This window comes from Peromyscus leucopus, chromosome 9 (assembly GCF_004664715.2).
Source record: "Peromyscus leucopus breed LL Stock chromosome 9, UCI_PerLeu_2.1, whole genome shotgun sequence".
Classification (NCBI taxonomy): Eukaryota; Metazoa; Chordata; class Mammalia; order Rodentia; family Cricetidae; genus Peromyscus; species Peromyscus leucopus.
In genome coordinates, this window is record NC_051070.1 from 61,962,303 (window position 1) to 61,986,156 (window position 23,854).

Sequence of the window (23,854 nt, forward strand, 5' to 3'; positions counted from 1 at the left end):
GTATTGTCAGCATCCCATTTAGGCAGGAACACTCAACAGCCTCTTCTTCTTCATACTACTTGCTGAGCACTGGCAGCTTCTCTGGCCAAGGCTGAGGGCAGCCACTAATCTATGTGTATACACATACATATTTAGAAGGCAGCTGGACAACATGTTCATTTAGAGAGTCAACACTAGTAGTCTTCCCTCTAGGAAAGCCTTTGACCAGACTTACAGTACCAGGCACGGATTCTTTCCTCTGTAGCAGACCTCAAGTCCAATTCAAAGGTGGTTGGTTAGCCACCCCTAATATAACAGCCAGGCCACTATTGCCCCAGTGAACACACCTTTCCTGGCAGGTTGGCACTGTACCATGCAGGGCTCACCACTGGGTAAGACTACTGATGTTTTCTCTCTCCCGTTTTCCTGTGTAGCACCTTCTGGCACTATGAAAGCTAGCCAGTGAGGATGAAGTGTTCAGGACAGTTCCAGCTTGATTTTTTCCATGTCCTATAAACAGTGTGCTGTGCCTTCAGCAATAGGGTGTAATCATTTAATTCTGGGGGTAACCATGAGCAATGGAAATAGCCCATGTTGTTTTGAGGGCCCTTGGAAAAGTTTGAATTTCTGACCACTATTCATTAATACTTTATTAAGCAATTAAAAATGTGTTGGGCAATTATGCCAAACACTTCATGAATATTTGTATTTTTTTTTTTTTTTGCATTCTCCATGTTTATTTCCATCAGTATCATCTACTTCCAAAGAATAGCAAGGGGGGCAACAAGACGAGTCATCAGGGAGCGGGGCCTGCCACTGAGTCTGACAACCTGAGCTTAGTCCCTGGTACCCACATGGTGGAAAGAGAACAAATTCCCACACGCTGTCTTCTGAACTCCCAGACATGTGTATGGCATGTTTTCCCATCCCCCACACAATAAATATGTGTAATTTAAAAAAAAGCAAGAAACAATTCTACTTGCCCAGCCTAGTCTGTGGTCAGGGCTTCAGGTGAAATGAGAGGATCTCAGGAATACAGTGGCACTTGACCCACTCCACATCTGTCTGCTGCCTGCCATGCCCTGGGTGCCAGAAGGCTATCCATCTGGTCCATGCCCAGGAAGAACCAACCAAAGGCTGACAGGCCTGTTTAGGAACAGTCCCGTGACCCAGCTGTAGAAAACCCTGCAAGAGACTTGAGAAAGCACATCACAATCTCAGGGGTCTCTTAGCCATCAGTGAGTTTTCTGACAGCAGTCTAGAAATGTAAATGAAAAGAAGTTGCTTTCGTTAGCATTGAAAACTTACATTTAATAAAAGACTCACTTTGTATGAGGGATTTAGAATTCATAGAAACTCTGATTTGCAACCTTGAATTTTAAGTACAGACTTTACTGATCTAAGAGCACAGAACACTGACATTTCAACATCAAGGTATCTGCCACCATTTGGTATGGGATGCGGCCTATATCTCATTGTGTCCACAGCACTTGGAATGAAGAGGCAGGGGTGAGTCAGGGTGAGCAAGGGCTGAGGTAAGCTTGCACAGCAGCGGTGGGTGGAGGAGGGCAGTTTCAGTAGCAGGAAAGGAGGAAAAGTGCACAGGAGGGCTAGCTGAGGGGGACAGGAGACCGAGTCCCCAGCCCTCTGCAGACCACCCTGCTTCCATTAGGGAGCCTGCTTCCCAGTCTGGATGGAAAACTGGCAGAGTGGCAGAGTTAGAGATGCAGACCTGGAGGCAGAAGGGGAACAGCAGAGCCAGGGATTCCCTCTCCTAGACTGTCCTCTTCCCAATAAAGTATCTCTTCACTACACTGGGTCCCTGTACCTGAGGATGAAGCCTACTTGAAGCAGAATCATTGAAAAGCAAGAGGAACGCAAAGAAGAGCTGCATTCGACCATTCACAACGACAGAATTTATAGGCAGAAATGTAGGACTTAGTTCTGTTCAGTTGTTGTTTGTGGTAGACCTTATACTTTCTACGTAGGACAAGTACTCAGCAATAATCACTTCTTCATCCTCCAGAGTAGAGTCCAGGTAGTCTTCCTCATGCTCCGGAATGTCCTCCAGGATTTCGTTGACGGCCTCTGTCTCCATGTCTTCATCTGTTGAGGCACTAGAGGTCCCTGCAGAGTCTGATGGGGATGTGGACGGTGTGGAGGAGGAGGAGTCCTCTCCTGAGAACTGCAGGTCTGGAGGAAGGCTTCCTCCATGGTGCGCAAGGGTCTGAGTTGCCAGCTGGACATTGCCTCCAAACACCCTTAGCGCGGCTTCAGCCACCACTGTGTCGAATCCCATGTACACCAGTTGGTCGATGCTCTCTTGGGAAGGACTTGTTTGACGGCTGTTGTTTTCAGGGTCTAAATCCTGTAGCCACTCATGTGGTGGCTACAGGATTTAGACCCTGTATTTCTTTTTTATAGTTTGATTGAAACTTGGCAAGAGGGTCCATTGTTGAAAGTCTCAAGAAAATATGAAGGGGGGACTGAAGAGATGAAGTTCTTTTTGTCCTTATACCTGTGTTCTTTCTAGGGCAACCACAGAGCTTCTGTGAGAATGTTCAACACCTCTCTGCTGCCCAATATGGCAGATATAATATGGAGGCTAGTGAGCACTTGAAATGAAACTCATATCTTTGAGAAGATAATTTAATTTAAATTAATATAAATGTAACTAGCCATAGGTGGGTACTAGCTGCCATAGTGAACTGCACAGAACATGCCATTGCCGGGGTCATAAGTGATCTGACTATGGAGATCTTACTTGAGGCGCATCTTCTGAACAAAGAAGAACAGCGGGGGGGGGGGTAACATTTCATCCATGTCAAAGTCACTTAAACTGCATAATTTAAAGGGAGAGAGATCTCAAAGTTAGATGTCAGGTTGGCAAAACCTCTTCAGAAAAACCTTGATTGTCCATTTCACTCCGAGATTACCAATATGTTGGCAATATTGACTGCAGAGGCAGAGGACAGTGTTTGGAATAACAAAGTAAAGTGTGTACAGAACCTCACTGTTGGTGCCAGTTTTAGTTCTTTAGGAGGCCTCCCACCTGGGGGATTGTCAGTTCCCTCAAATAGTACAAAGGAAAAGAACATGTATATAACGAAGCTAGTCAAGCATCCTTTTTTATTTTCATATTTGAAATAAGCTAAGAAAACAAATACAGAGTAAAGAAACCGTGGGGGGCCCAAAGCAGCTTGACCACACAACTGCCATGACACATTTACTGGCAGGTACCACTTGGTTCCCAGAAAAAGTCGTAAGCTGACCCCACCCAGCATCTAAAGGGAAATACCCAACATTCCAAATGTTCTGTTCCAACCATTATAAGGTATCACCAGGTGTCCTTTAGCCCAAGTACATGCCATTTCCCTTTTACCCCTAGCCAATCAAGGTCCTGAACCCTAGAAATCCCCTCACCCCAACCTCTACTATGATAAAAAACCCCACCCTGCCTGGCTAGGGGCTCTCTGCTCTGACCTCTCACCGCTGTATCAGACAGAAGGAGAGTACAAGCTTGGGCTTGAATAAAGGTTCTCTGATTTTACACACAGGATTTGGTCTCCGTGGTGGCCTCCGTGAGGGTCTCCATGATTTGCACATAATGGAAATGTCATCAGGAGCTGTTTCAGGACAGTGAGGCAGGAGAGCAAAGGGGTCGTTAACAGTGAGAAACCCCACAACTGAGGCCATGGAAGTGGTTATTTTCCAGAGCTGAAGGATTCCAGACCTGTTAAGGGCTAGATGAAGTAAAAATCTGATGAAGTTAGGATGATGTGGGATACTGGAACCAGGGTACATAATGTGTGGATGCTGAAGTCACCAAGGATAATGACAAAGAGTGAAAATGAACAAGTTAAACCTGAGCAAGGAGGGACTCTGCTTCGGAATCTGCTTTTCTGTGACATTTGGTAGCAGCTCTCCCCATGGGCAAAGGAATTATATGGCACTAGATCAATCTTTGGCTTACCAGGGCCCTAGAATTCCATGCTCAAATAGTCCACCCTGTTCTTAGTTCTTAGTCTCTCTGGACAAGCCCTCACAGACACACTCGGAGGTGTGCCTCACCAATCTCCTAGGTGACTCTAACTCTAGGCTAGCTGACAAGATAAAATGCCCACAGGAAACACTATTTTCGAGCTGTTGACTGGGCCAGCATCCAGATCTACTGCAGTGGCATTCTGAAACAGAATATCAAGAAGTCAGGAAACTTAAACTCAGATTCTTAGATCATCATAAGGAGACACAATTGTCAGTTTCTGGAGTTATATTTTTATTTAAGTTTGTTAGCTTGCTTCATAGCTTTGAAGCATGTAAACATGGCTGCCACTTGCTAACTTGCTTGGAGACCCACACACATGAAGAGCCTGAGGAATCAGAGTGTTAGAAAGGTCACTTTCTGTGTGCCTTGAGCTCCTTTCTCAATGCCTGCCACCCTTCTGATGTCATCACTTGTTTTAGCATCTGTCTTTTCTGGCAAAGCGGAAGTGGGATGGAGGCAGTAAACATGCTACTTACCTGGGGATTCTAGCGTTAGTGCAACATCTGGCCCTTAGAAAGCATGCACTAAGCATGTCCTAGCTGTGTGACGCTAGGTAAAGAGAGATAGCAGAGAGGATAGAGTGATCTCACAAAGGAATACCTGGAAAATTATAAAGGAAACTGAGCTACAGTGAACATTTTTCTTCCAGTCAATTAAGAGTGGCAAACAAAAGTTTTACTACTGAAGATTGAGCCATTATTATTATTATTATTTTCCCCCCAGAGGCAGGGATTCTCTGTGTTGCTGTGGAACCTGTCCTGGAACTCACTTTGCAGACCAGGCTGGCTTGTAACTCAGAGACTCACCTGGCTCTGCCTCCCAAATGCTGGGATTAAAGGCGCGCACCACCATGCCTGGCTGGGCCATTATCTTTATGTTAAGTGATAGGTAAGTTTTTTCCCCCCTTTCTTTGTTTTGTTTTGTTTGTCTCCTTCAAATGAGTGGTCTGACCAGGCCCAAAGGCGACACATTGAGGGCTTGAAGTCCAGTGAAAAATGTGAATTAATTTATTTAAAAAAAGAGAGGGAAAAAGAAGGTGGGGTATAAGGGGGTGGGGGTACAATTAAAATAGTTTTTAAAAAACCCCAAAAATAGAGAAAAAAGGTGCAGCTTTTTGTTTTCCCTGAGAAAGCACTTCCGCATCAGTAGACCATACCCAGTGTAAGACCTTAACATGGGGTTGTAGTTATCAACTGACCACAACCAGCCACTCACAGAACAAATGCAGGTGACAGCTTGGCCACCAAAGGCCTTTCATTTCCCAACTCTTAGACCTCAGGTTCTCTCGGGTTCCTTTTCTTTTGAAGATTGCCTTAACTGAATTCTTTATGGTACATTTCTACATACTGACCTGCCTCATTTTGATCATATGTAGTATAACACTGCATAAGAGCTTATATCTGCAGAAAACTCTGAAACGTAATATTCTTATATATAAACTAAGTCCACCTGCTGAAAAAAAAAGCTGCTATTGTTTCAAATTTCTCTTTATTTCTTCCATGATGCTAAAGAGAGAAGGCACGCTGGAGTCTGCTGCCCCAGGGCCTGCTAACAGCCTAAAGGCTAGATTGTGTGTTGAGGAGGAAGAGGCTGGGGGCACAGGAAGGTAGAGCTGCCAAAGTAAAGATTGCCCAAGAATGCTTGGGAGAGATCAGGGGATGCTAGAACACCATTTTTTTCTTTTTTCCGATAAGAACTTGCTAGGTACTGTTTTGACCGTTCAGATTCTTGAGACCAACAAAGTCTCTGCTCTCACTGAGCTTAATAACGGTGCAGGAAGGGAAGCAAGGTATCACAAGCATAAACACACACACATCACACTCACATGTATCTGTGGAGGGGAAACAAGCATGCTATTTATAAAACCGAGGCAGAGCAAGAGAACAGGGTTTGAGGGTGGCTGCTATTTGAGGAGACCCCAAAGAAGCCAAAAGCGCAGAGCACGCGTGGCCGTTCTTTTTCTAATTTTCCAAGCAGTAGGGAGCAAGGTGCGCCCCCAGGAGTCCCGCCCCTCGTCCCCGATAGGCCGCAAGGTGCCATCTCCAGAGAAGCCCCGCCCACCGTCCCGCCCAGAGGTGGGGCTTCGAGCCCGCGCTCGGAAAGCGCCGCGCCGAAAGCGCGCGCACAGCCCTCCCGGCATGCTTCTCGTCCTCTCACGGCGTGGCTCAGGCCAGCGCCTGGCATGCTGGGAACTGTAGTTTCCGCCCGCCGCCCCGCGTCAGGGGTGGCGGCAAAAGCTGCTAGGTCGGGCTCCATTTCTAGCACATGACCAGCGGCGGTGGGGAGGCCCGGCGGTGGGGTGAGGGCAGGGTCACCGCGACAGCCAGCAGACCAGCGCCCCGGCCTCTCCCGGCGCGCGCCGCTCCTCAGCGCCGCCCCCGCGCCGCGGCCACCTCGCGCTCCGGGCGTCACGGAGCGCGCGCTCCTCCCCCTCCGTCCCCTCCCGCTCGACTCGCCGCCGCCGCTGCCGCCGCCGCCGCCGCCGCCGCAGGAGCAGCCGCTGCCGGAGCCGCGCGCAGTCATGGCCGAAAACCCCGGCTTGGAGAACCACCGCATCAAGAGCTTCAAGAACAAGGGCCGCGATGTGGAGGCGAGTGTGCTCCGCGTCTGGCCGGGCCGGGCGGCCGGAGGGGAGGGGCGGGGGCCCGTGGCCGCTGGCTCTCGCCGGCTGGCGGTCAGTCGGAGTTGGCCGCCGCCTCGGGGCGCCGCGGCCCGGGCTGCAGCCGCCTTCTGAGCGGCCAGCGGCGGGCACCGGGGACCGCTGGGCGCTCGGCCCCGCCGCGCGGGCGCGGCCTGCTGTCGGAGGGAAAAGGGATGTGGAGCCGAGGCGGGGTCCGCGGGCCGCGCGGAGGACGGACCGGGATGCTGCCGCCCCGCGTGCCGGCCACACCGCCGGGGCCCGGCCGCCGTTCGCGGCCGCAGCCGGTGCAGCCTCCCGCCCCGCCGCACATGGAGCCTTCGTCCCCGCGCCTACCTTGTGCGAGCCGGGCCCAGGCGGGCGGTGGCAGCCCTCAGAGGGGGGTGGGGACCAGCCGGGTAACTGACTTGTTTGAGGGTGGTGGATGGGGGAGGGTAGGATGCGCCAAGACCATTTTCTTATATTCCAGTGCTGTCCTTTGGACCAGTCTTCCCGAGCTGTTGCAGCTCATGCCCCTGTGACTGCTGGCATTTGGAGCGAGCTAAAGGTGGACAATAGTTTACCATCCATTGTGTTGAAGCTTTGGGAAGGAGGTTATGTAGACCTCTGATCCTGGGTTCCTTTTTTTTTTTTTCCCCCCTTTTTTTTTTAAAGCTCATCTTGGAGTGGGAGCGTGAACAGTAGGAAAATAATTTCTTTGACCTGTTTTGCCCAAATAAATTGGATATATGGATTCTTACGTCCTTGTGTATACCACATGCCACCAGGCTGGTAGATTTTCCAAGTGGTTGCAAAACTGTAAACATTCATTGTGGTCACTCAGTTCGCTGCTACTCAGCATGTTGCCATTGTCTCATTAAGGTGACATTAGCAGCTACTATTTGCAAACTCCGCTTATTGAGGTAGCGCTAGAGGTCTCTCTGCTCCTACTAAAACCAATGAAGTGTAATAGCACAAACTTCACTGGGACTGGACCTCTGGGTTTGATGGGGGAAATAGTTTTAAGCCCATACCCTCTTCTCTATTCTAATAGTAAGTAATGTGATTTGTGGAGTCCTGTAATTTTTGGTATGAGGCTAGTAAATACAGGGTTTGGTTTAGCAGAGAAGCAAATGAAGCTGGGGCGAAAATTTCTCAGAGCTACAAAATTAATTATGAATTGGGAAAAACCTGGGGGAATATCTGTGGAATTCCCATTTGAGTGAGAAGACTGCAGGTTCTCTATCTCTGTCCTGATCACGTTTAAGTTTCCTTTTTGAAAAAGACCTACTTCCAAACAAAAGTGAAACATAGCAACTGGAACAGCCGTCAGTCTCTCTCTCTCTCTCTCTCTCTCTCTTTTTTCGAGACAAGGTTTCTCTGTGTAGTTTTGGTGCCTGTCCTGGATCTCACTCTGTAGACCAGGCTGGACTCAAACTCACAGAGATCCTCCTGTCTCTGCCTCCCGAGTGCTGGGATTAAAGGCATGCACCACCACTGCCCGGCCAGTCTCTTATTTTTTAATGAGGCTTAGTTTTTATATTTTCCACCAGTAATTTCTCTCTGTGTGTGTATGTATGGTATGTTCCACTAGTGTTTTCTCTCGCTTTGTTGTTTGTTTTCTTTTTGAGACAGAGCCTCATTGCAGGGCAGGCTGGTCAAACACACAAAATAATCCTCCTGCCTCAGGCTTCCAAGGCTGGGATTGTAGGCATAGGCCACCATACCCAGTCCCACCAGTAATTTTTCTTGAAGCTGTCTTTTATTACTGTAAGCAAAACTTGCATAGGTTGTGTGGATGCTCATATTGCTTGAACATCCTTTCCTCTTCTGGATGTTGGTGTAAGTTTTGTCACCATTCATTTCTAGTATGGTGTCCTGTTTGTTTACTGATACCTAGTAAGGACTTTTGCATGGACTAGATCCACAGGAGAAACCTGCTGCTCATCAGAAGGTAACCAGTGGCTTGTGGATGCCTGAAAAAGGCAGTATAGTTGCCAAGCCATTCTGTCTGATTTTGTTTACAACAGTACATTTCCAAGGATATGTTAGTGAAACATGAAATAGCAGACATTCAAATGGTACTTTGGTGTTAGACGCTGTGCTATACCAAGAGCTTGATACCTCATTTAATCCTTGTAAGTTAGGTGTGACATTGTCCTTACTTGACTAGAGAAAGAATTACTTTGACACAGAATATCAGCATTTGTGTAATGTGCTGGTCATGTCTGAGCATTCGTTTGCTAAATGACTGTTAGGTGTCTGTAACGCTAGGCCTTGCTCATACAAAAGACCTGAGGTTCAGCCTGTGCCTTGAGCCCACAGTTAGTGCATGAGAAAACCTACACTGGGTCAGGGGAGTATGCTTCCAAACAGCGACGAGATCTGGCTGACTTCCTAACTGGTAAATGGGAATGAACTGACCCTGAAGAGTCAGAGAAGTCTAGGTGCACATGCAGTAATCCAGCTCTTGGGACTGGGAGTTCAAGGTCATCCTGGGCTACATGACACCCTACCTCAAAAAATAAGTGAATAAATGAAGTGAAAGGGGTTTACTATGGAATGGGAAGGGCAGGAGAAGGTAGAGGCATTTAGAATTTTAGAAGTACTAATTGAAAAGTCCCAGTTTATGCAGTCTACTGGTAAACAAGGAAAATAAGAAGGTAGCATTATGTGAGGGTTTATGAGTGAATGGACAGGGCTGTAGAGAGAAACCATATTGCAGACATTCCATCAAGAGTGACTTCGTAAGTGATTTGGAAAGAGAAAATGACAGGAAATATGTATCAAACTTGAGATGGGCAGATGAGAAATTAGTGAATAAAATCACCAGGTGAAAAAGAGATGTGATTACGTTAGGGCATGAACCTGAGAATTCTATATGGCCTCTGTTGGTCTGAGAATACATATGCCAGGTGTGTCCCTTGGAAGGTTTTGCTTAGTAGGGAGATTTAAGAAGTTTATTCAGCTCAAAGAGAGATGGTGCCCACCATGAGAGCAATGGAAAAAGATATTAACAACAATATGTAGAATTAGTCTGGTGGAATAGTGTTATAATCATGTCTGTAAGAAGAGATTTTCCAAAAATTGAGACTGGACATATGATTGGTTATACCTGAAATGAGATCTTGATCCTTGTTTTTTTTTTCTCTCCCTCTTAATCTTTCTCCTCTTCCTCATCCTTTTTTCATGTACAGTTCAGAGAAGAGGATAAGTGAGCCTGAGTGCACAGGTGGAGGTAGGGGAGGGCCTAATTATCGTTTGTTTTTTTTTAGTGACTTGAAGCTTGGCTGAGGGAGTCACATTTTTATAGCCAACCTAGAAAGGCAGTGAAGAGGAAATGGGTCTGAATTTCAGTACTAAACATTTTCATATATGGCATTGACCCTTAAGGTTTTTTGTTTGTTTTTTTATTTTTTAAGTTGTTTTTCCTTTTCAAATATAGAAAGGTGTGCAAAATAATTTTTTTCTGCTTAGTGAATGCTTCTAAAACAGACAACTGGAACTCAAGTTAACCTTGTCTTGTTAATGCACACCTCAGGGATATGACTTTTTGTTTATTCATCTATTTTTTTGTGCATGTGCCACAGCAAGCATACTTGTGGAAGTTAGAGGACAGCTTGAAGTAGTTAGTTCTTTTCTTCCATGGGTAAGGATCAGACTTAGGTTGCCAGGCTTGGTGGCAAGTGTCTTTACCCACTGAGCTGTTTGGATGGCATGAATATGACATTTTTGTCAGTAATAATAACAAATTAAGGAACTGGTGGTTTGAATGAGGCTCATGTTTGAATGGTTGGTCCCCAGTTAGTGGAACTGTTTAGGAAGGATTAGGAGGTGTGGCTTGTTGGAGGAGTGCCACTGGAGGGGGGCTTTGAGGTTTCTAAAGCCCACACCATACCTTGCTGCACTTTGTTCTTTCTGCCTGCAACTTGGGAATCGAATGTGAGCTCTAGCTATTGTTACAGTGTCCTGCCTGCCTCTGCACTCTGGGCCATGGTGATCATGGTTTAACCCCCAGAAACTGTAAGCAAGCCCCCAATTAAACGCTTTCTTTTATAAATTACTTTGCTCATGATATCTCCTCACAGCAATAGAACAGTAACTGAGTCATAAACCTTAATATTTACTGTGTGTTTCTGATGGTAAGTAATTCATATGGATCACTTATTTGGTCATGCCCATCCTATGAAGTAGGCAGTATTACAGTTCCTTTTGCTGGGGAGAAAACTTGAGGCCTGCAACTTTTCAGCAGCCCTAAGTCACAGCATGGTAAGGGACTGAGCCTGGACTGTGTTGGAGCACTGTGACTCTAAATCGGAAAGAAATTTTGCTTACTCTGCTGTCCTCCATTGGTGGGAACTACAGCTTGACATGAGTGAAGCATGCTTGAAGGTTATTAAGCCAGGAAAGTAGTGAAGAAGTGTTGACTCTATCATAAAATTCCTATTTTGATGTTTTAAACTTTGCTAATAAATCATATACAGTTTGTCATTGAATTTGTTTGCTTTTTTTCCCCTTCACTTTTGCAAGGTTTCATTCTTATTAGCAGGGAGTTTGTTTTACTAAGGAAATGATAACCCACATTCTTGGGTTAAACACTTGAACATTTATACTTTAGATTTAGTACCAAGGATAAAACACATTTTTAATTTGCAAATTCAATTAGCAATTCCAAGATTGTTTGTTTCTCTGTAGACATTCTATTGCTAAGTAATTCTCTGTGACTTCGTGCATGCAATTCTATTATATACTACCACTGGCTGTCTTTTGAGTTGGACTTGCTCTTGTAAGCTCTTCACTCAGACTCCTTCATCTACCTCTAGAATCAATAAGATTGAACAGACCCTTCAGAAGGTCCCCATAAAGTCTTTTGCTTACTGACATGTATCTGTACTATTGTTTGCTATTTTCTAGTGCTTTCCTAAGTACATTTCTTTTCACGTGTTTGGGATAGAGTGCTATGATGTTCAACAATCCCATCGAAGTGTACACAGTTTGAAAGTATGTGAGCTCTATCAAGATGCCTAGTGGGGTAGAGACCTTGCAGTGCCACTGGTCAGCTAGTGTTTGGTGGGTAAAGTGTCATACACAATGTTCGAGAAAAGGAACCAGATAGTATACTTTTTAAAACTTTGTATTTGGGGTGAAAGATACAATATTATAGTAAGATCTGTTATTAAAAGAGTTTTTAAAAAAATTAAAAAGATGGTATATATGCATGAGTGTGTATGTCTATGGCTATATGCACATAAGAATCCATAAGAGGGCATTGGATGCCCTGGAGTTAAGAGTTACAGGTACTTGTAGCTAGCTGCCTCCCATGGGTGCTGGAAACTGAACTCTCAGCCTCTGCCAGAACAGTAAGTGCTCTTACTTAAAGGAAGCAGACTCTTACTATAGGATACTAATACTTTCTTTTGGATCAAACTTAAATCTGTTCTGCTCTTGTAAGGTGAACAAAGTCATACTTGAATGTGAACTAGAAGAAAGACTAGTACAAAATTTGTACTAGTTCATAATTTATTTTTACTGGCACATTAATATTTAGCTTTCCTAAATAATAGCAATTGAACAGAGTGTTTTTGGTATTCACTCATTCTCCTTTTTAGCTCTGTTTAACCACATTCAATGCCTTGGAGGTGCTTAATTGCTCCAGCCTTTCTGATATTTCTTTCTCCTTTACTAAATTTGCAGCATGTGATGTTTTTCAGGAATCTGCCGTATGTCAGGGACCAATTTTCCTGAATTTCCTCTTGGAGAGTATGCTTTTCCTAGTCCCTCACTCTTGGATCCGTTTTGGCTTTGCCAGCCTCACTGCCTATCCATTGAGTGTGGGTATGTGCTGGGGTCTGCCTGTGAGTCTTCCTCTCGGAACAAGTTTTCTTGTTCACACCAGCAGTGCATTTAGTGTTAACCATCACTTCTCTAGGGTAGGGAGGGGGATGGCAAGAGCAGGAGGGAAATCTATTTTAGCCATCTGCTGGAGGGGTTCACACGGACACCTCAGCAGCTTCTCATGCTCCACGAGTGTAAATCTGTGTTCTGCCTTTGTGTTCTTATTGCCTTAGCTGTGACTGAGTTTGAAACCTGAGAGCCTTCTTGGACTCCTTCCTCAACTTCATCTTCAGTCAGATGCCAGTCAGTGTAGCTTCAATCTCTGGTGTCTGGATTTTAGCCTTGCCTATTTATCCTAACTCTGTTTTCCTGTACATGAGGCCTATTGCCTGTTACCTGGCAGTATAAAAATTTCTCAAAGTGGTGCCCTTCCTCTAGTTCACTGGGATCTGTCAGCAGCCGGATGCTTTTTCCCTCCCCACTACCCCTCCTCTCCCCCACCCCTTTAAGCTCTATAACACTGAACTTCTTATACGCTTATACATAATCTGGAATCCCATCCTCCCCTCTTTGCCAGGGCTGTTTCTATTCTCAGGGCTATTTTGCTGACTAAGATATCCTCCTCTGCCTCCTTGCTGATTGGCTAATTCCTACCTCTTAAATACTTTAGATCAAGGTACTTTTCTTTGCTCCTGAGAGAATTTGCATGTATCTTTGTTATTGTAGTAGTAGTAATATATTGAGTTGTGTTTTGTCTGTTCTCCCAATTGGATTGTGAGGTTTTTGAGGGTACCCACTCTAGATTTTCATTGTCTACTACATAATATGGTTGGCACAAAGCAAGTACTAAAACAATAATGAATACAACCATTCTAGATACCACTGGCACAGTCATTTCCCCAAAGTGTGTGTATGTATATATATTTAATTAATCTTTTGCATATGGGTGTTTTTCTTTTGTGTTGTCTGTGTACCAAGTGCATGCCTGGTGCTCAGGAGAGGGTGTTGGATCCCCTGAAACTGGAGTTTACAGACTTGTAGACTGCCATGTGGGTGCTGGATGTGAAACACAGGTCCTCTGCAAGAGGTCTTGCTCTTGACCACTGAGCAGTCTCAACAGCTCTGCAAAATATATGTGTGTATTTGTATGGTCTTCAGTTTTTTGGATTTTTTTTTTTTTAAATGTACAAAGACCAGCATGATCCCTTAGTGCATAGATGGTCTTAAATAATCCATTCCAGAAAGGTCACTTCGTAAAACCTAATGAAGCTTGTCATTTGTATGCTGATAGAACCAACCACTGCTGGCACATGTTCAGCCCTTATTTCCTTATCAGACCCTGGTGGGTTTGAGGAGACCTTAAGAATGAGAACCCTGGCGGAGCTCCCATGGGTGACTCTAGAGCTGCTAGTGACCATCTTGTCTTCAGATTGCCAACAAGGGGAAAAACACAGTATGTTTTTGAACTGAGACTTTTAATCCTATACCGTCTTTCCCTTCTACTTCAAAAATAAAATTTAAACATTTTAGTATGACAAATAAAGTGTTAGGAGATTAAAGCATGTACTTATTAAATTAAGGATTCAGACACAAGCCTTTGGATAATGGCTTATTTTCACTTTGCATAATGTTTTCCAGGTTCATCCATATTGTAGCATGTATAAAAATTTCCTTCCTTTATCATTCCATTGTATGTGTATACTGCATTTTTGCCTATCCCAGTGGTTCTCATCTTGGGGCTTGAACAACCTTTTCACAGGCATTACCTAAGGCCGTCAAAAAATGCAGATATTTACATTACAATTTTCAAGAGTAGCAAAATTACAGTTATGAGGTGGCAGTGAAAATAAATTTTATGTTTGGGGGGTCAAAGTTCTTTCTCAGCATTAGGAAAGTTGAGACCCATTGGTCTGTTCATTCTGTCAGTGAATACTTGGGTTACTTCGTACATTTTGGCTGTTGTCTGCTCACCATTTTGTTTATTTTGGCCTTTTTTGTTTTAGGTAGGGTCCTCCTGTATCTATCCAGGCTGGCCTTAATCATGTATACCCAAGGATGACCTTAACTCCTGATACTCCTGCATATACTACTATGTCCAGTTTATTTAGTGCTGGGGATCAAACCCAGGGCTTCCAGCATACTGGGCAAGTACTCTGCTGACTGTGCCACATCCTCAGCCTTACTGTTTTTGTTTTTTTTTGTTTGTTTGTTTTTTTCTTTTTGAGACAAAGCTTTGCTGCGTAGCCCAGGCTGGCCTAGAACTTTTACTGATGCTCCTGCCTCCTGGTAGTGGTGGATCCTTGTGTTTTCCACCATTTAAAAGTGTCATTAATTTGTTGGAAAAAGAAAAAAGGTCAAGTGTTCTTACATTGTGTTGCACCATGGGAAATTGTTTTATATGGCTGAGCCTAACAGAAGGTTTTTCTTTTTCTCGTGGTGTTTCTCCTTCTGCACCATCCTCAGGATTTTCTGTAAGCTGGAAGTTAAAGGGGTGGTCCCCTTCAGATGGTTTGTGACACTGTGTAGCTAAGGTTGGCCTTGAACTTCGATCCTCCTGTGCTTTCCTGAGTAGGATTGCAGGTGTTTTATTTATGCTAAAAATGTTTTTTTAAGCATTTTTTTAGTTAAAAAATTTAATTGATGCTATCTATGTGTTTTAGAATATATGGTGATAATATTTGATCAGAGGATTTTTATAATGAAGAATAGTTTAATGTCACAAATATGAAAGTTACTGTATTTGCTGAAATGAAATTTTTGTTATTTTGGTGAGTTGTGACGTTCTGGACAACACTTGAAGGAGAGACAAGTAACATGAACTTTTGCTATCAAGTGAAGAGGTTACAACGTGTATTCCAGAAAGCCTGGCTTCTGAGTCAGTGGTACTGTCTGTGTAAGCGGCACCATTCCTAAAGCGGCTTGATTTTGCTAGAACAAGGTTTGGCTGTAGCATCACTTCCAAGTCTGTTCTTCTATCCGGAAGGGAAGGGACAGTAAAACTGGAAGGCAAATGGTTTTGCCATAGCCTCTCCATGTCGATTATGATATGGAATTGTTCTGAAAGAATGATTTCAAAAATGAAAAAATGATTTTTTTCTGATCTAGTGAGTTTCAGTCAGGGATACTGATGCTGATCAGGGGTTTAGTGCACAGCTTTCCAGGCTCTAACAGTGGTCATTTGTTAAGTTCTGCCGGAGGAAGGAAAGGTAGTGAGTGGCTATCCAGACTTCTGGGCTCTAGAGTTCTTTACTTACCAATTTTTCTTTTCATTAGAATGCCATGTTTCTAAAAATGTCTTACACTGCTCTCTGTCCTTAGATAGCTGTTATGCATATGGACATTAAGGTTTCCTTTTTATAGATAATGCCTTCAGCTTCTTAGATAAGTTAAAATTGGATGTTTTTATTCTTACACCCGTGAAGTTTTTGTTCATCACATTTGAGGGGTTGAATCTACTATTTCTGATATTTTTGTAACTAGAGTTTTTCCTGCCTTGCCCACAGTCAGGACAAATCTTTGTCACCCGCCAGTCCCACAGCCGCTCAGACCCAACCAAGTAAACGCAGAGACTTATTTTGCTTACAAACTGTATGGCCGTGGCAGGCTTCTTGCTAACTGTTCTTATAGCTTAAATTAATCCATTTCCATAAATCTATACCTTGCCACGTGGCTCGTGGCTTACCAGCATCTTCACATGCTGTTTGTCCTGGCGGTGGCTGGCAGTGACTCCTTCCACCTTCCTGTTCTCTCAATTCTCTCTGTTAGTCCTGCCTATACTTCCTGCCTAGCCACTGGCCAGTGTTTTATTTATTGACCAATCAGAGTAATTTGACATACAGACCATTCCCCAGCACTATTGTCAGTATGTTTTCCTGTAGTAGCCTTCTCTTCCCATTTGATTTGATTCACAGACCCTCGTGATTATAAAACAGATTCAATAGCATTTGGTGTTTTCCTGTGTTCCAAGCAGAGTTTGGACATAAAGTTTATAAATAGGCGCGACTGGAGAGATGGCCAATAGTAAGGAGCACTGGCTGCCTTTCCAGAGGACCAGGATGTGATTCTCTGCACCTGGGGGACTGCTCACTGCCTTATATTTGTAACTTCAGTTCTAGGGAATTCAGTGCCCTCTTCTGGTCTCTGCAGGTACTGCATGCATGTGGTGCTCAGACATACATGTAGGAAAAACACTCGTACACATAAAATAAAAATGAGTTTTTTAGAAAGATTCCATGAAATATTTTTTCTGATGTAGGGAGTTTTAAGGGGAGACTCTTCCCTACCCTTATGTATAATAATTCAGTGTCGTGCCGGGCGGTGGTGGCACACGTCTTTAATCCCAGCAGAGCCAGGCAGATCTCTGTGAGTTCGAGGCCAGCCTGGTCTACAGAGCAAGGTCCAGGACAGGCACCAACACTACACAGAGAAACCCTGTCTCAAAAACAAATAAAAAATTCAGTGTCATGTGCTAAATTACCTGTAATTTGTAGCCTGCTGGTAGAGTGTAGACAAAGGCTGTGCTTGACCTACCTGAGGAAGTGGAGTGGGTCACAGGAAGACTGTACTTGAAGCAGCTCTGGAAGGACAGCCTTCAGGCCTGTCATTTGCAAGCAATGATGGTATATCTATTGAGCCATTTCAGTAACAGTGCTTTGATTTGGCCTTTGGAGGCTACTTTCCTGTCATTGGATACCTTGGATTTCTGTTTTGTGTTTTGAGAAGAAGGTCTTAGGTAGCTTTGGCTAAGCTTGAACTTCTGATCCTCTTGCCTGCACCTCCCACATGCTGGGATTATATGTGTTTACCACCATGACCAGTTTGCGTGGTGGGTTTTTTTCAATCTGAGTGCGCCTATCTCTTTTGCTTAAAGTGCCTCACCTTTTTCTGGCTAATACAAATTAGACCAATAACATTCTGTTCCCGGTGTTTTTTCTTTTTAAGAAAATTGAAAAGCTTTATTCAAGATAATGTGTTTATTTGCACACCATATGTTGAAAATACTGCACTGTAATCAATGCATTGTGTACACCTGACCTAGTGAATACCACTGGGCAGCAGTAAGGCACATGGAAAGACAGTTTGTAGGACTCTGTTCTCTTTTCACCACAGAGGGTCCTGGGATTGATCTTAGGTTGCCAGGCTTGGTGGCAAGTGTTTTTACCCACTGAACCACCTGGCTGGCTCTAGGCATTTACATCTTGAGTGGGACCTCCCTTGGAGGTCTCCTTAAGGAAGCTGTTCTTTAGATCCTGCCGTCTACATTTGTGGAAATTGCTTTCATCCCTGTGTTTTAATAGGAGTCTTCAGAGTATCTTAGTTTCTCTCTGTCTTTCTAGCATATTCCTGGCCTCCAATCCTTCCTCACGTCAGTGATATTGGTAACATAATTCTTAGGTGATGAACTGTCTGGGTTTGTGTGGATTTGAAGGACTTCCTAGGACACAGGACTGACTGTTTAGGAGGGTTTTAGGCAAACCTTAACAAGTCATTCCAGCTGAAACAGCTGAGTCTAAAGACAGTGAGTTCTGGAATCCAAATGTTCATATAGAAGTCTCAGAAGCTGAAAAGAATGTGTGCTGAAGAAGCTTCTTGTAGTTCTTCCATTTAGCAGTTAGCTATTTGAATTCTGAACTGAGTTTGAGGGATAAGACATTGGAGATAACAATAACCAGTAATTGTGGGGCACTTAACTGTGAGCAAAACACTTGGCTTTTAAAAATACTCTTAATTGTCACAAGTGTTCTGACGTGGATAGAGAGAGTGAGTTAGGTAAATTGATTAAAAACATGCAACTAGGAAGGGGCAAGACCCAGATTTCCAACTTTACAGCTCCACCCTTTAGTAATCTACCCACTCTGCCTCAGCGTTCTTCCTTGAAGAATGAGATTAGTACAGGAGCCATGGAAAGCAAAGAAATACTTTAATGGTAATGTGTTCTTAGTACAGTGGGTCCCTTAGGAAGTGGCCTAGGAGAGTCAGGGAAGGCTTTGTGAAGATGATTTTGCTTAAGTTCAAGGTAGGTAAACATGTAGGTGTATCAGTTGGTAGTAGTGTTGGGTGGGCCAGGAAGAGGCAACATGGTGTATTTAGGGAACTAAAATAATGGAGAATTTCTTAAATGTGGAGTGGTTAGAAAGTTGAGTAGGATAGCTAGATTGTGGAGACCCTCTCCTCCCAGGTGGTAAGTGGGGTGATTTGTGCATAGAGAACTGTTCTTTGTTCTTTGGTTGCAATGTAAGAGTGTGTTGGGGAGAGCAAAAAAACAAGTTGGGAGTAATATACTTAGAAATCTCATAGATGGTCTGAAATAGCATTGGCATTGGGACTTATAAGCAGGAAAAATTATTACAACTATTTATTTGGTGTATTTTACATTGTAGAACAGGTTGACAAGCTTTTCCTGTAAACAGTCATAATCTTTGAAGCCCAAATAATTTACATTTTGAAGAGCTATATTTCATCCATTGTGGCTACTCATCTCTGCCTTGAGCACAAAAGGAACAGTAGGCATGCTTATAAAATCAGGTGGTTATCAGATTTGGCTTTCAGGCTCTGTGGTCAGTAGTGAAACTTCAGAAATAGTTAAAGCAATAAGGAAAATGATTAGGATGTACAGTGGTTCTCAATCTGTGGGTTGTGACCTCTTTGGGGGCCACATGTCAGATTATTGTGTATTAGATATTTATATTAATTCATAACAGTAGCAAAATTAAGTTATGAAGTATCAACAAAATAATGTTAAGGTTGGGAGTCACCACAGCAGGAGGAACTGTATTGGGAAGATTGAGAACCACTGGCTTAACAGGTAAAAGCGTTATTGCTAACCCTGAAGACCTGAGTTCAGTTACCAGGGCCTCTATGGTAAATACATGGATGTAATTTTTTAAAAAGATGATAATGTTGATGAAGCCTTTAGTAATAATGAAGGAAAAGGAGCCAGGAAAGGAAAGAACCCTTAGGATATACCAATTGGAGGATTAAGGGAAAAATGTAGTTGAAGAATGGGTCTGTTGGAAACTTAGCTGTAATTCAGAGATTCAGAACATTAGGGGAAAGATACCCTGTAAGGGAGTAGTTGGAAGGCCACACTGCCTTGGAGAAGTCTGATGGTCATAAGAAATCGGAGCCGTTTGTTTGGCACTTACAGACCAGGGAGAAATGGAGAGCTGGGAGAGTGACCGTGGCTGGATGCTGCCATGCTGGGTAAGGAGTGAGCTAGAGTTGAGGAAGCTGAGCTCGTTTAGTTTGACCTTGATCTAAATAGTTGGTAGTAATGGAAAGGAACAGCTACAGTCAAGAGAGATGGAGAGTTTTCTTCTCGTTTGTTCAGAATGGCAGGCTAAACGGAAGAAATAAGCACAGAAAAGCAAGGACCTGGCTAGAAAAGGAATGAAAGAATCCTGTGGTCAGGAGCAGTTGTGAGCGGGACTTGAAGGGCTCAGATCCTAAAGGGGCCTCAGGTAGAAAGGATCTGGACAAATAAAGACATGAACACGCTCTGCAGCAGGGGAGCTAACAGGCTACTGAATCTGACGGCTTGCTTTTAGTTTCTGTCTTTGACAGTTATTTCTGGAGCAGGGCTTGTAAACTTTTCCTACACTGGATGTGTAGGTATATAAAATAGGTATACAAATAAAACATTTACTGATAGTCATAAAGAAATTTATTTTAAATCAGTTCTTTGGTATACATGTAATTTTACCGTATGTTAAAGACAAAGCAATTTTGCATAGTAATGAGGTGGATCATCAGTGCTGAGAATTATACTTCACATAAATATGTAGCATAAAATGGTGGAAGAATATTTAAAGCTATTCAGAAATTGTTGGAAATTCTGTACTAATCCCAAGCCCCAAATCATTTGATGGCTTTTTATGAAACTCAGATCAGTGGCTCATTCTGCAATTTAATTTAAAAAGTTTACATTTATTTAATTTGTGTGTGTGTGTATGTAGGTCAGAGGACAGCTTCCAGAAGTCAGTCCTGTCTTTCCATCGTGTGGGTCCTGGGATTGGACTGAGTGCTCAGGCTTGGCAGGAAATATCTTTACCTAGTGAGCTGTCTTACTGGCCCGGAGACACAAAGAGTTTTTCTTCTGGATTTCATTTTTTTTAAAGTGCTAAATACTCTTTATTTGATATTATACACAGACTACAAAAAGCACTTTTCAGTGGTAAAAGGCAGCTTTCTTTGACTTAAGGAATTGTAACTAAAATGACATCAAGTCAAGAGTAGACAGTTGCTGACTGACGTGTGGCCGTTGCCTGTAACAGGCCAGTGAATATAAACTGGATCACAGGTGAGTCTTCTCTTTCCTGAGATGACGGTAGATTTTCCCAGTGTTTAAACATATTCATATTCCCAGTTACACATTTAAGTATACAACCATTCAGTAGGTTTGAGGTGACAACCCTATCTCTGTGGAAAGTAGAATTAAGTCCATTCCTGTCTTGAGAAAGGGAGAGCAGTGATAGTATTTATGTGACTGAAATTGTTATTTAAAAATATATATATATATTCACTTTACAAGTCAGTTTTACTTAAATCAGGACTGTTCAATAAAAAACAGTTAGCCATTCATGATCTAAATTTTGGTGTATGAATTAAATTATGGTACACATTAAAAGCTATGAGACATTTGTTTTGTAATAAATAAGGCAGTGGAATTACTCATAAGTAGCCTTTTTAAGATAAGCTATTAGGTCTGCCCTTTCTCCCTTCTTCTTAATTCCAGTGAAGATCATTTTTGTTCCAGGAATATACTTTTTGGGATTCTCCAAATATTCCATCAGGGTGTTCTTTCCCCAGGTGATGCCTTTGTTCTTGCTGGCATCTGTGTACAAGCATCCAGCAGTCTGACCTGTCTTCCTCCCAAGCAGACCATGGAGATTTGGTCCAGTCTTATGCTTGCTTCCTTTTCCCACAGTGTGGCACTGGGCACACTTCTGAACAAAGATCTTCTTGCCTTTTTCAACATCACCCATTTTTATTTCGCTCCTGGGTGATCAGTCCCATTAAAAACTACGACCTGAAGATGAATGTCCTGGATGCTCTCTAGCCTGGATTTAACTTTTAATTCAAAAAAATTTTTATGGGTATAAATGTTTTGCCTGCATGTATGTTTGTGCACCATGTGTGTAGAGGCAAGAAGAGGGCATTGGACGCTTGGGACTGGAGTAATACATGATTGTGAGCTGCCATGTGGGTACTGGGTCCTCTGCAAGAGCAACAAGTGCTCTTAACCACTGATCCATTCCCTCAGCCCCCCATTATGTTTCTCTAGAAGAGCAGAAGACATGTATGAAGCTCTAAGTTTATAACATGTAATAGTCTAGAATCAGAGCCAGAGGTGTTTCAGGCATGTAATGGAGTGCAGTGCAAAGTGCACACATAATAGAACTTAGGCTGTAATAAACTCATGATTTGGCATGGCTGAGTAAGCCTAGAAACACCTTGGGCTTAGTAAAACATTTGTGGTTAATTTTTTTATTGTTGGACATTTGAAAATTTTTTATTATTGCTGTATTTCTTGTTACCCAAGAGAAATTCAGCTACAAGACCTCATATAGGGTCCTAGCCCACAGTGTAAGAAGCTAGGCTACATGTAGAGAATGTTTTAAAGGGGGTGATATTCGAAGAAAAGGTGCTTTGGGGAATACAGCATAGGACCTTTCCAGGAATGAGGGATTAGCTGAAGGAAACACAGATGTTCCTTGACTTGGATATTTCAGTTTTCTGATTTGTAGGTTTTCAACTTTCCCATGATTCGAAAATGATACATAGTTCAAATTTTAATCTTACCAACTGGTATGTGGCTGCCCTGCCATATGTACTGCCCTGGATTAGCTGTACTTAATGTATACTTGCACTGAGCTACTGTCACACATGATGGGTTTGCCCAGGTAACTGCAGTAGTTTGAGGAGCATTTGGACTGCTGTGTTATTTTGCTATATTTTTAGTTATGACAGTTATAGTTTATTTCACTTAGTTGTATCAGATTTAGCTAAAATATATTTTCTAGCATATAATTAGAATTGGTAAACTAAATTCAAAGTGTAGACTTCATATTTAGTTGAATTTTTTAAATGGATCTAGCAGAACATTGGTAGTTTAATGATTCCAATCTCTTCCTTTTGTCACAGAGGTGAAAACAGTTCTGACATACAAAGTTGTCACCCACTCACAGTTGGCAGTACTGTTCCTAGTTGCACAAAAGCAGAAGTCAGTTTTGTTTTTGAACTTTCAAAGAAATATAACGTAGAGAATAACAAGTTGAGCTTCTACGTACATTTAAAAACAATGATAGTTTATAAACTGTCTTATTTATAACTGTACCTACCTCATACACATCTCCCTGGGTGTTTCTGGGGCACCTTTAGCCTCTATTGCTGTGTATATCTAAAAGATATGAAAGCATGCATAAATAGTAGCAGTATCACAATTCAAAGTGCCCCTGAAGAATGAGTAACTAGAGTGTAGTGACCTGTGCAGTGGAACAGTGCATGTCAAGTGCTGTTGCAACATAGAGGAATTCCACAGTTACCAGGCTAGGCATGAGGAGATGGCTGTGCAGGCGTGAATGCCTGAGTTTGGATCCCCAGGACTCATGTGAGAAGCTAGGCTTACAGAATTGTGGAGACAGGCAGATCCTGAAACTCACTGGCTAGTCAGCCTAGCCAAGTTGGTAAACTAGAGTTTGAGTGAAAGACCTTGTCTCATACAGCAAATGCAGAGGTTAGTGAGTTGACTCAATGGTTACAGCGCTTGCCATTGCAAGTGTGGCAGCCTGAAACTATGTTCAGGTAGATGGAGACAACCTACTCCAAAGAGTTGTCCTCTGACCTCTACATATGTCCCCTCATTATACATACATGCACACACAACACTAACAAATGTTTAAAAATACTGAGTTTGTTATCTTATTGTTCTTTAAAAGGTTGAATTTTATGTTATATATTACATGTGAATAAAATTAGTTACTATGAAAAGGAAAAAGATAGTTAGGCCTAGTCGTACATACCTGGGATCTCAGTGCTCAGGAGGAAGCAGGAACGTGGGGAATTCAAGACCAGCCTGGACAACACAGATGTGCTGTCTAGTTTTATGTCAACTTGACACAAGTTAGAATCATCAGAGATGGAGGAGCCTCTACTGAGAAAATGCCTCCATAAGATGGAGCTGTAGGCAAGCCCCTATAGAGCACTTTCTTAATTAATGATTGAGGCGAAGGGCCCAGCCCATGGTGGGTGTTGCCATCCCTGGGCTGTGGTCCTGAGTTCTATAAAAAGGTGGCTGGGCAAGCCATGAGAAGCAAGCTAGTAAAGCAGCTCCCCTCCATGGCCTCTGCATCAGCTCCTGCTTCTAGGTTCTTGTCCTG

The 23,854-nt window shown here is 43.2% G+C and overlaps 2 protein-coding genes across 4 annotated transcripts in view; one reads left to right on the plus strand and one right to left on the minus strand.

Annotated features, from left to right (window-relative positions):
* The first annotated feature begins 6,378 nt into the window (after positions 1-6,378).
* Kpna3 (karyopherin subunit alpha 3) overlaps positions 6,379-23,854 on the plus strand; it is an 81,109-nt gene continuing 63,633 nt past the window's right edge. Inside the window, exon 1 of one of the 3 annotated variants that reach the window (XM_028870349.2) lies at positions 6,379-6,614. In XM_028870349.2, the coding sequence (XP_028726182.1) occupies positions 6,546-6,614 (69 nt within the window). In that variant the 5' untranslated portion in view covers positions 6,379-6,545. The remainder of the gene's footprint in view (positions 6,615-23,854) is intronic. The other 2 variants (XM_028870350.2, XM_037208475.1) reach the window with 2 other exon arrangements.
* Positions 20,788-21,463, minus strand: LOC114693819 (cytochrome c, somatic-like). Its single transcript, XM_037208476.1, has one exon. The coding sequence runs from the start codon at positions 21,458-21,460 to the stop codon at positions 21,143-21,145; it is 318 nt and encodes a 105-aa protein (XP_037064371.1). The 5' UTR covers positions 21,461-21,463; the 3' UTR covers positions 20,788-21,142.

Excerpts from the sequence above, each read along its gene's own strand:
- LOC114693819 (XM_037208476.1), bottom strand. The coding sequence starts at position 21,460 with ATGGGTGATGTTGAAAAAGGCAAGAAGATCTTTGTTCAGAAGTGTGCC.